This window comes from Lucilia sericata, unplaced genomic scaffold (assembly GCF_015586225.1).
Source record: "Lucilia sericata isolate MDLA Ls3-8-SP2 unplaced genomic scaffold, ASM1558622v1 Contig002413F_arrow, whole genome shotgun sequence".
NCBI lineage: Eukaryota > Metazoa > Arthropoda > Insecta > Diptera > Calliphoridae > Lucilia > Lucilia sericata.
This window is the reverse complement of record NW_023996206.1, coordinates 20,378-37,168: the sequence shown is the minus strand read 5'-3', so window position 1 is coordinate 37,168 and position 16,791 is coordinate 20,378. Positions and strand designations below refer to the sequence as shown.

Below are 16,791 nucleotides of genomic sequence, written 5' to 3'. Positions count from 1 at the left end.
GCAGGGCTCTGTACGGCAACATTCAGTTAGTAAACGTCACAAGCACAACTAGTAAACTTTTTTATTTTCCAATTGGATATTTGTTTTACTATAATTTCATTCATTGTAAAGTATTGGATTTTTCAAGGTTTTCTCTTAAAGCCCAAAACATAATTTAAGTGTATTTAAAGAATCTCATTAGATTTATTTCGACAAATATTAATTATTACTATTAAAGAAAGAAAAAACTATGCCCGTCCGAAAATATCGACATGAAACAAGAGAAGTAAATTGTTGCATGAAATATGTATTGTTTATTTGCAATACATTGTTATGGGTAAGTCCACACTTGACATTGTATGTGTTTTCGATTGTTTGTTTATTAAGTGCATTTGTGAAAAAGATTTTGTATCTATTATGGTTTTGTTTGTGTTATATTATTTTGTCATAGCTACAGATACAAAGCATTTCATGCAAAATGATCAAAAGTTACAAAGTCGTTCGTCGCAAGGCCGTTTTGGCGCCGTCGTTAAATCCCAATATGGAGTTATAGGCCATAAAAAATGTAATGGGGTTGATGTGTATTGATTTAGTTGTTATTTATCGTAATATGACAATTGTTTTGTTAAATTTAGTTAATTAGAAGAAAAATAGTAAATAACAAGAGAAATAACTTGCGAAGATCGCAAATCGTGACGCCGTTAAATAAATCGTTTTAGCATATACTGTTTAAAAATATAATGAAAATGTAATTTTGTAAATTTGCTTTTTTTAGATGACTGGTTTAATTATACTAGCGGCTGGCATTTGGGCATGGAATGAAAAAGATACTTTTAGCAATTTAAACAAGTTGACCCTGTTGGTGTTAGATCCGGCCTTCGTACTAATATGCATTGGTAGTTGTGCATTTTTAATTGGTTTTACGGGGAGTGTAGGAGCCCTGCGTGAAAATACCTGTCTATTAGCAACTGTAAGTAGAGTTTTAACTATTTTAAGACTATTTTAATTAATTCATTTGTTTTTTTTTAGTTTATTTTACTAGTGTGTGTTTTGCTGGTTGTGGAAGTTTGCTTTGGTGTCATGTATCTTGTATTGAAAGACAAAGGCTGGGTATGTTAATTTGTTGCTATTAGTAAGAGAATTACTTTGATATTATTCCTCTCTTTTTATTAGATAAAAGATCAAGCTACTGAGGGCTTGCGCGCCTTTATTATCCACTATCGGGAAGATCCCGATCAACAGAATCTTATTGATTGGATACAAGAAGATTGGCTGCAGTGTGTGGCATTGATGGTCCCAAAGATTGGGATAGTAATAATTATTTCAATTGTTCCTCTTATGCCATTGGTAGCCGGGAGGCTTGCGGAGTACCATTTTCCTGCTGCCGTCGGCAATCACATGAACTAATTAAAAACAAACAAATGTGGTTATGATGTACGCAAGGAGGGCTATGTAAGTATTATGAATTTTTATTAACTAAACTTTTGACCTGACTATAGACTAGATAATAGACTAGACAATACACTAGGCAATAGACTAGACAATAGACTAGGCAATAGACTAGACTATTGACTAGACTATAGACTAGACTATAAACTAGACTATAGACTAGACTATAGACTAGACTATAGACTAGACTATAGACTAGACTATAGACTAGACTATAGACTAGACTATAGTATAGACTAGACTATAGACTAGACTATAGACTAGACTAGACTAGACTATAGACTAGACTATAGACTAGACTATAGACTAGACTATAGACTAGACTATAGACTAGACTAGACTAGACTATAGACTAGACTATAGACTAGACTATAGACTAGACTATAGACTAGACTATAGACTAGACTATAGACTAGACTATAGACTAGAATATAGACTAGACTATAGACTAGACTATAGACTAGACTATAGACTAGAATATAGACTAGACTATAGACTAGACTATAGACTAGACTATAGACTAGACTATAGACTAGACTATAGACTAGACTATAGACTAGACTATAGACTAGACTATAGACTAGACTATAGACTAGACTATAGACTAGACTATAGACTAGACTATAGACTAGACTATAGACTAGACTATAGACTAGACTAGACTATAGACTAGACTATAGACTAGACTATAGACTAGACTATAGACTAGACTATAGACTAGACTATAGACTAGACTTTAGACTAGACTATAGACTAGACTATAAACTAGACTATAGACTAGACTATAGACTAGACTATAGACTATAGACTAGACTATAGACTAGACTATAGACTAGACTATAGACTAGACTATAGACTAGACTATAGACTAGACTATAGACTAGACTATAGACTAGACTATAGACTAGACTATAGACTAGACTATAGACTAGACTATAGACTAGACTATAGACTAGACTATAGACTAGACTATAGACTAGACTATAGACTAGACTATAGACTAGACTATAGACTAGACTATAGACTAGACTATAGACTAGACTATAGACTAGACTATAGACTAGATTATAGACTAGACTATAGACTAGACTATAGACTAGACTATAGACTAGACTATAGACTAGACTATAGACTAGACTATAGACTAGACTATAGACTAGACTATAGACTAGACTATAGACTAGACTATAGACTAGACTATAGACTAGACTATAGACTAGACTATAGACTATAGACTAGACTAGACTAGACTATAGACTAGACTATAGACTAGACTAGACTAGACTAGACTAGACTATAGACTAGACTAGACTAGACTAGACTAGACTAGACTAGACTAGACTAGACTAGACTAGACTAGACTAGACTAGACTAGACTAGACTAGACTAGACTAGACTAGACTAGACTAGACTAGACTAGACTATAGACTAGACTATAGACTAGACTATAGACTAGACTATAGACTAGACTATAGACTAGACTATAGACTAGACTATAGACTAGACTATAGACTAGACTATAGACTAGACTATAGACTAGACTATAGACTAGACTATAGACTAGACTATAGACTAGACTATAGACTAGACTATAGACTAGACTATAGACTAGACTTTAGACTAGACTATAGACTAGACTATAGACTAGACTATAGACTAGACTATAGACTAGACTATAGACTAGACTATAGACTAGACTATAGACTAGACTATGGACTAGACTATAGACTAGACTATAGACTAGTGACTAGGCTATATGACTAGGCTTCAAGTATAAAACTGTTAATAGTACAATTGTTAATTAATTAATTATTAAATAAATAACATTATTTATGTTCAAATGCTTAGAATACAATACCAAACAGACACTGTTTATATTGCATAAAAATTGGGATTATTACTTGGGGTTAAATGTTTTAAACACAATACATACTGAGTAAACAAGCTAAACAAAGAAATTCATATTTTAATATCTATTCTTATTCAAACAAAACCCATTTTTAATTTATTTAACTCTTAACAGTGACAAACTTGTTTTGAGCCATTGTTTTTATTTCGGTTTTAAATTCTATAAATATAATTTAACAGTTTACAGTTATGTCTCTTCTTACGTTTAAAAGAACTCTAAACAAAATTATTTATATTTTATGTATTTAAAATTTTAATAGGTTTTGTTTTGAAGTTTATGTTAATAACTAAATATTGGTAGTATTCATTAGGGGGGTTCTTTTTATAAGTATTTCATGAAATTGGCATGTTAGTGCGAATTATTTATTCTGTTAAAGTTTTAAATGCTGTTAAAACTATCTCTGAGAATTTAAGAAAACATAATATTAGTTTTTCTAACGAAATTAAACTTAGTTATGATCGAATAATTAATGATACCATTTTTTAACCATTTTAAACTAGGAGAAGATGGAAGTTCAAAAAGTATCTTCATACATACATATACATACGTATACAAATCTCAAGAAGATGAGGGGATTAAAAATGTGATGTCAAACGTAAGGACTAAAGGTGGCATATGTAGCGAAAGACAACAGAAATATTATTTTATCATTTTCGTACAACTGGTTTTATGACAGACACATGAACTATATTAGCAGTTAGTTTCAAAAAGTACTCAATCGTTTTTGGTTTCGCTCTTTTTCAAAAACCTGTTTGTTTTGTTTTGTATATGTGATCACATTAGTAAATCCGAGTTTTGCATATCCCCTCATTTCGTACTAGATTAACATAAATAATAGTAGTAGTAGATGTAGTAGTAGATGTAACTAAACGCTTTCAAACTAAAAATAAAAAGCAGTTTTCAAAGAAAAATACATACCGACAACTACATGAAAAAGTTTAAAACGGCGCATATTTCTTAAAAAACACGAATTTTGAGTCATGCTAGTCTTATATACTTGCAATATATACTTTGTTGATAAGGGTTAATATAACTGAAATAAGCATCTTAAATCATATAAGTATGTGTGTGAAACTTTTGGCTTGTTATTTTTTTAACTTCCCGCCTTTAGTGCAAATATGCACATGGAATATGGAATACGTTTCTCTCTTTGTAAATATGCTGCTCATCCTGACAGGGTAACCATATCTGCAAATTGGTTTTGCATTGTCATAGTATGTATCTTATTATTTAAAATATTAATTGGATAAGGAGTATTCTCTGCATTGGCTGTATATTTCCTCGATATAATTTTATATCAAATTTAGAGGTAACCATCCCTGGATTGTGTTTAAACATGATAGACTAGTCTAGTTTATAGTCTAGTATATAGTCTAGCCTATAGTCTAGTGTATAGTTTAGTGTATAGTTTAGTCTATAGTTTAGTATATAGTCTAAAGTCTAGTCTATAGTCTATTCTATAGTCTAGTCTATAGTCTATTCTATAGTCTATTCTATAGTCTAGTCTAAAGTCTAGTCTTTAGTCTAAAGTCTAATCTATAGTTTAGTCTAATCTATAGTTAGTCTATAGTCTAGTCTATAGTCTAGTCTATAGTCTAGTCTATAGTCTAGTCTATAGTCTAGTCTATAGTCTAGTCTATAGTCTAGTCTATAGTCTAGTCTATAGTCTAGTCTATGTCTAGTCTATGTCTAGTCTATTGTCTAGTCTATAGTCTAGTCTATAGTCTAGGCTATAGTCTAGTCTATAGTCTAGTCTATAGTCTAGTCTATAGTCTAGTCTATAGTCTAGTCTATAGTCTAGTCTATAGTCTAGTCTATAGTAGTCTATAGTCTAGTCTATAGTCTAGTCTATAGTCTAGTCTATAGTCTAGTCTATAGTCTAGTCTATAGTCTAGTCTATAGTCTAGTCTATAGTCCTAGTCTATAGTCTAGTCTATAGTCTAGTCTATAGTCTAGTCTATAGTCTAGTCTATAGTCTAGTCTATAGTCTAGTCTATAGTCTAGTCTATAGTCTAGTCTATAGTCTAGTCTATAGTCAGTCTAGTCTAGTCTATAGTCTAGTCTATAGTCTAGTCTATAGTCTAGTCTATAGTCTAGTCTATAGTCTAGTCTATAGTCTAGTCTATAGTCTAGTCTATAGTCTAGTCCTATAGTCTAGTCTATAGTCTAGTCTATAGTCTAGTCTATAGTCTAGTCCTATAGTCTAGTCTATAGTCCTAGTCTATAGTCTAGTCTATAGTCCTAGTCTATAGTCTAGTCTATAGTCTAGTCTATAGTCTAGTCTATAGTCTAGTCCTATAGTCTAGTCCTATAGTCTAGTCTATAGTCTAGTCTATAGTCTAGTCTATAGTCTAGTCTATAGTCTAGTCTATAGTCTAGTCTATAGTCTAGTCTATAGTCTAGTCTATAGTCTAGTCTATAGTCTAGTCTATAGTCTAGTCTATAGTCTAGTCTATAGTCTAGTCTATAGTCTAGTCTATAGTCTAGTCTATAGTCTAGTCTATAGTCTAGTCTATAGTCTAGTCTATAGTCTAGTCTATAGTCTAGTCTATAGTCTAGTCTATAGTCTAGTCTATAGTCTAGTCTATAGTCTAGTCTATAGTCTAGTCTATAGTCTAGTCTATAGTCTAGTCTATAGTCTAGTCTATAGTCTAGTCTATAGTCTAGTCTATAGTCTAGTCTATAGTCTAGTCTATAGTCTAGTCTATAGTCTAGTCTATAGTCTAGTCTATAGTCTAGTCTATAGTCTAGTCTATAGTCTAGTCTATAGTCTAGTCTATAGTCTAGTCTATAGTCTAGTCTATAGTCTAGTCTATAGTCTAGTCTATAGTCTAGTCTATAGTCTAGTCTATAGTCTAGTCTATAGTCTAGTCTATAGTCTAGTCTATAGTCTAGTCTATAGTCTAGTCTATAGTCTAGTCTATAGTCTAGTCTATAGTCTAGTCTATAGTCTAGTCTATAGTCTAGTCTATAGTCTAGTCTATAGTCTAGTCTATAGTCTAGTCTATAGTCTAGTCTATAGTCTAGTCTATAGTCTAGTCTATAGTCTAGTCTATAGTCTAGTCTATAGTCTAGTCTATAGTCTAGTCTATAGTCTAGTCTAGTCTATAGTATAGTCTATAGTCTAGTCTATAGTCTAGTCTATAGTCTAGTCTATAGTCTAGTCTATAGTCTAGTCTATAGTCTAGTCTATAGTCTAGTCTATAGTCTAGTCTATAGTCTAGTCTATAGTCTAGTCTATAGTCTAGTCTATAGTCTAGTCTATAGTCTAGTCTATAGTCTAGTCTATAGTCTAGTCTACAGTCTAGTCTATAGTCTAGTCTACAGTCTAGTCTATAGTCTAGTCTACAGTCTAGTCTATAGTCTAGTCTATAGTCTAGTCTATAGTCTAGTCTATAGTCTAGTCTATAGTCTAGTCTATAGTCTAGTCTACAGTCTAGTCTATAGTGTAGTCTATAGTCTAGTCTATAGTATAGTCTAGCTTATAGTCCAGTCTATAGTCCAGTCTATAGTCTAGTCTATAGTCTAGTCTATAGTCTAGTCTATAGTCTAGTCTATAGTGTAGTCTATAGTCTAGTCTATAGTCTAGTCTATAGTGTAGTCTATAGTGTAGTCTATAGTCTAGTCTATAGTCTAGTCTATAGTCTAGTCTATAGTCTAGTCTATAGTCTAGTCTGTAGTCTAGTCTATAGTCTAGTCTATAGTCTAGTCTATAGTCTAGTCTATAGTCTAGTCTATGGTCTAGTCTATAGTCTAGTCTATAGCCTAGTCTATAGTCTAGTCTATAGACTAGTCTATAGTCTAGTCTATAGTCTAGTCTACAGTCTAGTCTATAGTCTAGTCTATAGTCTAGTCTATAGTATAGTCTATAGTCTAGTCTATAGTCTAGTCTATAGTCTAGTCTACAGTCTAGTCTATAGTCTAGTCTATAGTCTAGTCTATAGTATAGTCTACAGTCTAGCTTATAGTCCAGTCTATAGTCTAGTCTATAGTCTAGTCTATAGTCTAGTCTATAGTCTAGTCTATAGTCTATAGTCTAGTCTATAGTCTATAGTCTAGTCTATAGTCTAGTCTATAGTCTTAAGTAGACTATAGACTAGTCTAGTCTATATTCTTGTTTATAGTCTAGTTTATATTCTAATCTCTAGTTTAGTCTCTTAAAAGAAATGTAAATATTGGTAATTTTTTGTTAATGTTTGTGAACAGCTAAAGAAAGCATCTGGTAACCTTAATCTTCTATATACAAATTCCTATATATACATGTTTACCCTCTTATTGAAAATGCTTACATACATATATACATGCATATGTATGTCTGATGTACACAGTATTAGTGTGATAAAATTTTAATGTTTAATTTTAAATAAACGGATGTTTAGTGTTCTGTTGCAAGTATCGCAAATCTGTTGAAGGAGCGGAAAAAATTTGTGTGTTAAATGCATAATAAAATTATTTCAAAAGATATCAACACTTATATTTTTAAAGTTAAAATAAAAGTATTTAAAGAAAATGTTTCAGTAATTTAAAAAAAGTTTAAGAAAATCACGTTTTTTTAAATTATTTTTGAAAGTTTTTAAATTATTATTAAAAAAGGTAATTTATTCTGTAAAATGTATAATTAGCAAATTTAACTATAAGAGGTTTCAGACTGATCTTCTAATGAAATTTTCTAAAATGTTTTTTTTTTTCTAATTATTTTTTGTAAAAAATGCTGAATTTTCAACAACAAAATATATGAAAATGTGTTCGTTTAAATATACATTAAAGCCGGTAGATAGACATATTTATGAACGTGGTTGTTTGCGAGCTGGCGAAGAATATTTGGAGACTCACATTGTTTCTGTATGGATCTATATAATGCTAACAATATTCTGGCAGGTTAATAAACTTAACTTTTATAAAATCGACATAATTTCTTATTGATTTAGTTAATTTTTTTATTAAATTTAGTTTTAAAATATTTTGAAGTTTATTATTTTTAAACAAGTTGGTCCCTGATTCTTTTGGAAGTATTTTTACAATTCAGTAAGTAGAACCATAATATAATTGAAAAAGACAAATATTTAAAGAACTAGTTTTTGTAGAATGATTACTGTACTACTACTACCTTCGATTACTAATGCGGTAATTTTTCCCCCGATTTCAATTGTAATCAAATGCCATGAGTTAATCTCTGAAATCTCAAACGTTCTTAAGGCTTAAATTTGTATCGTAAAGACTTTAAGGGACAAACGGGGCAACGATTTAAATAGCCTTTAACTATTCCTAGACCATAGTAGATGAGGTAACTACGCCAATCCGAAACCTAAGTAATTGTCTCTTCCTAACCGTTATCGCTGGGTTTGTGTAGATTTGCGACTCTATTGGTCTAGAAAACGCCATCTAAAGCAACGTTTTTCTAGCTCGTGTCAATCGTAGTATATCGATAGTATTCCAATAAGAACTGTTTAGTCAACAACACATGTTGTTTGATAGGCAGTTTTCTGTTCTCCTCATGTTCTAAATTCGTCATCTTGACCCATCCGGTTGCATTTGCTTTGTGTGTCGCTACTATCCTCTCCTTATCCCTGCTGATGTTCTAAACTTTTGGTTGATGTATTATACAGTCGTATAATGACGCATATGACTCCATAGCCTTCGATGGCGAATGCTGGAAGCATACTACTCCTCCTTGTGGCACGCCCATTTTAATTTTGCTTTACAACTTTGATAGGCACAAGTTGCTGATTGAATCCATTGTGTGAGAAGCGGAAAATGTTCTTTCAACATTGATAGTTGTAGCGATTCGAAAATGTTTGATACAGGATACAACAAGGAGATGGAGTGTATGATTCTTCTGAAGTAGCATGTTTGTTTGGTTTTATTATGGGAATAGGTCGAGAAACTTTCTAAATATCTATGGTTTAGGAATAGTTAAATGCTATCATCAATTGGTGAGAGAGAGAGAGAGACCTACTGAACCGAGATTCGTGAGCGAAATCATTCCAAGCAAAAGCTACTTTCTAAATATCTATGGTTTAGGAATAGTTAAATGCTATCATCAATTGGTGAGAGAGAGAGAGAGAGAGAGAGAGGGAGAGACCTACTGAACCGAGATTCGTGAGCATTAACATAGCGATACCACCATTCCAAGCAAGAGCTTTTAAAGGTTTCGACTTGGCGATCATTTTTTCGATATAAAAAGCGATTAAAGAATATAGCTGAGCATCTCATGTGAGATTCTCTGAAAAATTGTGGTATAAGAACTAGTTCTACAACTGTTTCTTAATAATTTCTTTCAAGAGTAACAATTTTGAAGAATATTCATTAACGAATTAGTTACAGAACCATTCTATAGAAAGAATTATTTCTATACAAATTTATTGGTCAAGCTAAACTAGGAATAATTGTGGAATTTAAACGTTCCTATATAGATTATTTTTATTATTTTTTCTTTTTATTTTTTATTTATTTATTTTTGTATTATTTTTTTTATTTTAAGAGTTTTGAAATATCGAAAATTATTTACGAAAAAGGCTGTGTTCAAGCGGGTGAAGAATGGATGGAAAGAAATCTTATTATAATATCCACAAGTGCTATTATAACAATTTTCTTTCAGGTTTGTTTTTAGTTTTTTTTTTTTTAATTTCTGTAAAATTTTTTATTATAATTATTGTTTTCTACTATTTTCTGTCATATTTTCTTAAACAGAAATCATTTAATAAATTTTTTCTACTTTCTTTTCACCAACCAATACATATAGATATTATTCATAATTTTTACCCAAAATCTACGTGCTGAAATAAATGCTCAAAAATCAAAATGGCACTGACAATTGCCCACAGCCCCTTAAGAAAGGCTGGTTGCTGTTTAAGCGGCTGGAAATGGACATGAAAACAAAAAAAAAAAAAGAAAAAACAACCGAAAATCAATCTTATGATTAGTCAACTAACATACCCTGACATCTTAAAGTCAAGGAAGGTATTTATGTACGTCATGTATTTGGACAGCTGGAATGATGAATATATCGCCTGTTAAATATGTATGTAAGCTAAATTTTAAATATTTATATATATATATAACTATATTATTAAGGGCGGGTTTCTTACTCCTTAGTTAAACTAGGCTTAACTTGCTGTTAGATTAAACTCGGAACAAATTTAGGCGGACTTTAACCGATGATTGTGTTTTTCAGTTTTAGATTTAAGCTCAGTTAACTTTGTTAGTATTGCCAAGTTTTTACTCAAAAACATAAACAATGAACAGCTGTTTTTTGCAAACAATACTTTTGTAAAATAGAAAATTTTGGAAAAATGTTAAATAAACATTTAAAACAATAATAAATAAAACAAAACAGATCAGAAAATTGCAATTTACTTAAAATATTAAGTTTTTGTTCTTCCGAAATCATTGTTTTATTGTTTTTGTTAATTGTGTTTTCTCACTTATAACTTGAGTTTAATTGGCCAATTACACTCAGTTAAACTAAGATAATATGTAACTTTACTGATAACTGAAAAACACGAAACATATAATAAACCAGGTTTAACCAAAGAATGAAGATTATCTTTATCAGAAAAACTCGCCCTAAGTTGCCAATTTTTGATAGTCTATTTTTTAACAATGAATATTTTGTAAATTTTTAAGATTTTTACCTCTACGTACCTTTGAACAATTATTATTATAGTTTTATTATTATAGCTCAAGTGTATTGATTTCTAGCGAGCAATTTAAAAAAGAAAACGTGATTTATTAATGCCTAAAAGTATGCAAAATCGTTTATATATTTAATTTATAAATAATTTATGATACAAATTTTAGAGTCTTGTTTTATATTTTAACTAATTTGGCTCGCCCTTATTTTAGCTGTAAAATTACACAGTCCAACAGAGGCTAGATTGGGATCTTTTAGAAAAATTACTTTGGACTCTGGAGTTAAAAATTTGTTGGCCTTTGTTATGATAATGATTTTAAATATAATTTTGATATATTTTCTCTTTACTATACGATCGTTTTACGAAACGCAAAACCTTTCTTTGTTTAACTACCGTTCGACGTCTTATGGGACACATATTCCTCATTTGATTTGTTGTCATTGCAGCCTTATTTTCCAAACAATTTTGAACTAATCGTTGTTTATACTAAGTTTAGTGAGGAATAAACTCCTTTCCTTCTTACAAAAGGAAATTCTTGAAATATTATTTTTATTATAGAGTAATCAACTAAAAGGTTTTTTGCTAATGTTTCCAAACTATTGCAAATCTATGTTCTAGATATTGACCCATCATTCATTTCTGAAAAATGCGCTAAAGAAATATATTGTGTTTTACCTTTTTATGTGTATATGTTTAAGTAAAAACAATGTATTGAATAAGATATAAATGTTATATATAGAGACGTTTATTATTTTAATGTTTAACTTGTAAATCTCAAGTTTAGAATTAAAATTTAATTTGCCATGTAGTTTGATAACAATTTTTAGACTACAAAGCAAATAAATGAAATGTTCTTAACAAAAACAAACCAATAAATCCTTTTCAGGCAGCTCTATTTCTCTTTTGTTTATTGCAAATTCTATTTCCTTTAAATTAAAGCTTTTTATCAGACTTAGCTAAATTTATCAGACTTAGCTGTTCTTGAATATATTCCTTTTTTAGCTAGTGTTAGTTACATTTTCATTAGGTAAACTGTTTAATGGCAAACAGTTTTTGAAGTATGCAACTGTATAGTCTGAAATATCGAAAGATATACTTTCATTTGTTACTGTCTTCTCAACTATCCTTGTTTCAAAAATATCCTTCTGCTCATAAAAAATTGTACACATTTCTATTAAAGCCGCTTTGGCATTATTATAGCTGATACACATGTATCTTACTTAAGATCGGATAAGCTGACACTATTGCCTCGATCGAAAATCGTTTGTTGTAAACCTAAGCTAGTGGTTTCAAACAAATAATAATAATTTTTTTTTATATTCTTTTAAACTTTTGCCAAAAGAAAACCGAACACTGAGTGTTTGAAACTCATGCTTGAGAATTTGAACGATTGATACATATTTTTTCTTTACGACTGCGCTGCCAACAGCACATTTTTTTCTTAACAAATTATCTATTTAATTAAAGCGATTTATTAACAAATTTGAATATTTTCTTATAGAACTTTTTATGCTCTACATTTTTATAGACTTTTTATAATAATTTAAAAATGTTTCATAAATTAGAAGTTTGCAAATGCTACAAAATTATATGTTAGATTTTTTTCCTCTCTTCTTTCTTATGTAAAACGGGCCAATGATTTTGTTTGTTTCCTCATCGTAACCTATTATATAATTTTATTTTTACCTCGTTATATCTTTTATTAAGAGGTAACGAAATTCATTGGAATTTTCCAATTATGCGTTCACTTTTTACTAGTTTCTCTAGAGTATTTATCCTGCTAGATCCTTTTACGATTGATGCCTTAATTATGTTAATTTCACTTTGTATTACTCTAATTAAAGTTCAACCATTAGTTTGGGATTTGTTGACACATTATTGTTGATTTATATCCTTCCTTACCATTGAATATTGTACAAATGGAGTACAATATATTTACGTTGATTATGAGTTTTAACATGTTTAATAAATAAGATTTTTCTTACATGTTGCGAAACTATTAGAACGATTGATACACATTTTTTCCTTACGACTGCGCTGCCAACATCACATTTTTTCTTAACAAATTATCTATTAATTAAAGCGATTTATTAACAAATTTGAAAATTTTCTTAAAAAACTTTATATGCTCTACATTTTTATAGACTTTTTATAATAATTTAAAAATGTTTCCTAAATTAGGAGTTTGCAAATACTGCAAAATTATATTTTAGATTTGTTCCTCGATATATCATTTATTAATATATAATGAAATCCATTAGGATTTTCCAATGCTCTGTTCACTTTTTGCCAGTTTCTCTGGCGTACTTATCCTGCTAGATCCTTTTACGATTGATGCCTTAATTATGTTAATTTCAGCTTGAATTATTCTTATTAAAGTCCAACCACTAGTTTTGGATTTGCTGATACATTATTGTTGTTATAACGTTTACTATCAAGAATGCTCCTCCAATTTTGATATATAATCTTAAGAGAGAATTTTCATTTACTATTATTTACTATTATAGAATTTGTGAAACTACTCGAAGTAGTGATACATATTTTTTTCCTTACGACTGCGCTGCCAACATCACATTTTTTCTTAACAAATTATCTATTAATTATTGCGATTTATTAATAAATTTGAATATTTTCTTAAAGAACTTTTTATGCTCTATATTTTTATAGACTTTTTATAATAATTTAGAAATGTTTCCTAAATTAGGAGTTTGCAAATGCTACAAAATGAAATCGTAACCTAACACGTTTATGCTAATATATAATATTAATTTAACCTCGATATATCATTTATTAAGATATAATGAAATCCATTAGGATTTTCTAATGCTCTGTTCACTTTTTGCCAGTTTCTCTGACGTACTTATCCTGCTAGATCCTTTTACGATTGATGCCTTAATTATATTAATTTCAGCTTGAATTATTCTAATTAAAGTCCAACCTTTAGTTTGGGTTTTGCTGACACATCATTGGTGTTAAATACTCCTCAGTATTCTTCACTTGATAATTATATTCTGGTCTTAACTGTGACAGTTGTATTTCATTGGTATTAAATATTTTTCATATTTTTTAATTCGGTTATTTTGGTACAGATTGATAATATTGTATTGGTACACAATATTATACAAATGGAGTACAATATGTTTGGGTTGATTATGAGTTTTAACATGTTCCAAATAGGATTTTTAGTATTTATATACCTTACTGCTTACATTACATTGATACATATTTGGTATTTATATACCTTACTGCTTACAGTACATTGATACATATTTGGTATTTATATACCTTACTGCTTACAGTACATTGGTACATATTTGGACCGATGGAATTCGAATCAACATAATGAAAAACAAGACTAATATATATTTTTTCATATTACGTTATAAAGGTTTTGTATTTAAAGAATTACAATATTTTATTTGATGAAAAACAAACAAGTCTAATATATACTGGCTCAGAGAACGTAATTCCAGCACCTGTTAATGCAGTCATTAACGCATAGCGACTTGGTCGTAAATCCATAATTATCACAAAATATTTACTAATCCTTATATAGCCTTTTTCTTCATCTACTACCTGTGTAATTAGAATTTGAGATTTTGTATATGGTTCATGCGATTGACATTAATGTTTGTCGTGATGGGCGCAAATCCATTAGTCGATTAAAGAAATTTGCCAGGTAGGTGTGTGTGAATTTATCCTTCGGAATAAAGAAGGTAAATTTTCGAATTGGTCGGTCTATTCTATCTGTCTTTAGAGTCCTTTGTTCTTTGTCATGGTTGGCCTGTTAGAATTATGCACTTTTTTTCAATACAAATTACGTCTGAAACACAGTTTGAGGAATTCATAAACTTCCTCCAAATTAAAACCCTTCAGAAGCACGAGTAAAAGGGAATCATCATCATTTTGATCGTTTATTTGTTTTAAAAAATTAATACAAAACAGTCAAATTTTCAACTAAAGATAACAAGTGGTTGCACTTTTCCAATCCTATCCTCTTTTGGAAAGGTTCCATCGTTGGCAAAGAGCATATTTACTAGCACTACCTCGAAACGATTTCGCAACATTATCTTAAGAATCATATTGATCCTATAGATAACGCTTGTAGATCAGTATGATGTAACACTATTTCATTGAAAAGAGTTTGCTGCTACTTTAAGGTGAAGTTCGCATTGAAACTGGGCATTATTCTTCACTTGGCAGCCTCAAAGGCCTTTGTCTTTGAGATTGAACTAATCCAACTGTCCGTTTGCAATATTTTCAGTTACTCTCTACCTCACTCTTACTGATCTCACTCAGAATGTCTCACTCTATTGACAGTTAGATACTCTCCGGCTTAGCAAATATGCGAAGAGCAATTTCAGCATATAGTATACATACATTTAATTTTGTTAAACTTGTAAACTACTTGTAAGGAGAACGATACACTTAAGTTAAGAATTTTTTACTTGATTTCATAAAAAAATGTAATACAGACCGATAAACTGTATCAAATTTACACACACTAAATCAATATGGTGTGTTCTATTAGTTAAACGTATTATTCCTTTTAGAATTCTTCCTCGTGTAGTGGAATGTCCACGAATCAAATCTAGGATTATCTAAATCAATAGGGTGTGGTCTATTCTTTAATCGAATTCATCCTCATCCTTCGTTAACACCTTAACAATATCCTTGCGTCTGTAACGACCGATAAACTGTATCAAATTTACACACACTAGATCAATATGGTGTGGTCTATCATTTAAACGTATTATTCCTTTTTGAATATTTCCTCGTGGAGTGAAATGTTTACGAATCAAATCTAAGATTATGGGGATTATATGAAAAAAACCTTTTTTCCTCTCACATCTGCATCCAAAAATTAGAGATCACCTTCGGGGACAAATACAAAAGACAAATGCTCCATTAAAAAAAAATATTTTCTTTACTTTATTAAACAGTTTAATTATTTGAAATAATTAAATTTCTTTACTAACAACCCCTTTTTATTCTAAAATTTCATCATAATTCTTGCATTTCCAATCACGAAAAAATATATTTCAATTCATTGTTTTTTTTAGTTGCAATTTTTTGTGGCTTGTTTTACAAAAAAAAAAAAATCTTGCAATTCATTCCTCCTTTTGTCGCAGTTTCGATCAGAAGAGGCGCCAATTGCTCCTCTATTAGTGGAATAAACCTCTTTTCCTCTCTCATCTGCATCCAAAAATTGGACGCAAATGCCAACTCCATTTCCAATACTTCATACCAGAGATCTTACTATATATATATATATATATATATATATATATATATATATATAATAGCTTCTCTATTAGTGGAAAAAATCTTTTTTCCTCTCACATCTGCATCCAAAAATTGGACACAGATGCCAACTCCATCTCCAATACTTCATCATACCAGAGATCACCTTCGGATACAAATACAAAAGACAAACGCTCCAGTTAAAAATCAAAATATTTTCTTTACTTTATTAAACAGTATAATTATTTCAAATAATTAAATTTCTTTACTAACAACCCCTTTTTATTCTAAAATTTCAACATAATTCTTGCATTTCTTATCACGAAAAAATACGAGCAGAATTGTTCGTATAGATGTCGCTTGTAGACCAGTAAGATAAAATACTACCAAGTCATACAGGACCCATCCATACTAATAGTCTCAAGAACTTTTTCAATTCATCGCTATTAGTTGGAGTCGATTTTTTTTATCAACTTAAGCGCTTTGGTCCCTTTGCTAAGCGTATCCTCCTTTGGAACTGTTTCTAACTGAGATTTACTTAAATTATTATTAAAATTACACTTAATATAGTAAGAA

The 16,791-nt window shown here is 30.2% G+C and overlaps 1 protein-coding gene across 1 annotated transcript; it reads left to right on the top strand.

The window, feature by feature from the left end:
- The first annotated feature begins 29 nt into the window (after positions 1-29).
- On the top strand, positions 30-10,673 carry LOC119613899 (tetraspanin-5). Its single transcript, XM_037969970.1, is given in 9 exon segments — positions 30-316; positions 755-949; positions 1,009-1,089; positions 1,153-1,255; positions 1,258-1,400; positions 1,402-1,431; positions 8,105-8,215; positions 9,819-9,935; positions 10,080-10,673. Coding segments are annotated over 9 exon segments (936 nt in total). The 5' UTR covers positions 30-229; the 3' UTR covers positions 10,149-10,673.
- The last annotated feature ends 6,118 nt before the right edge of the window (positions 10,674-16,791 follow it).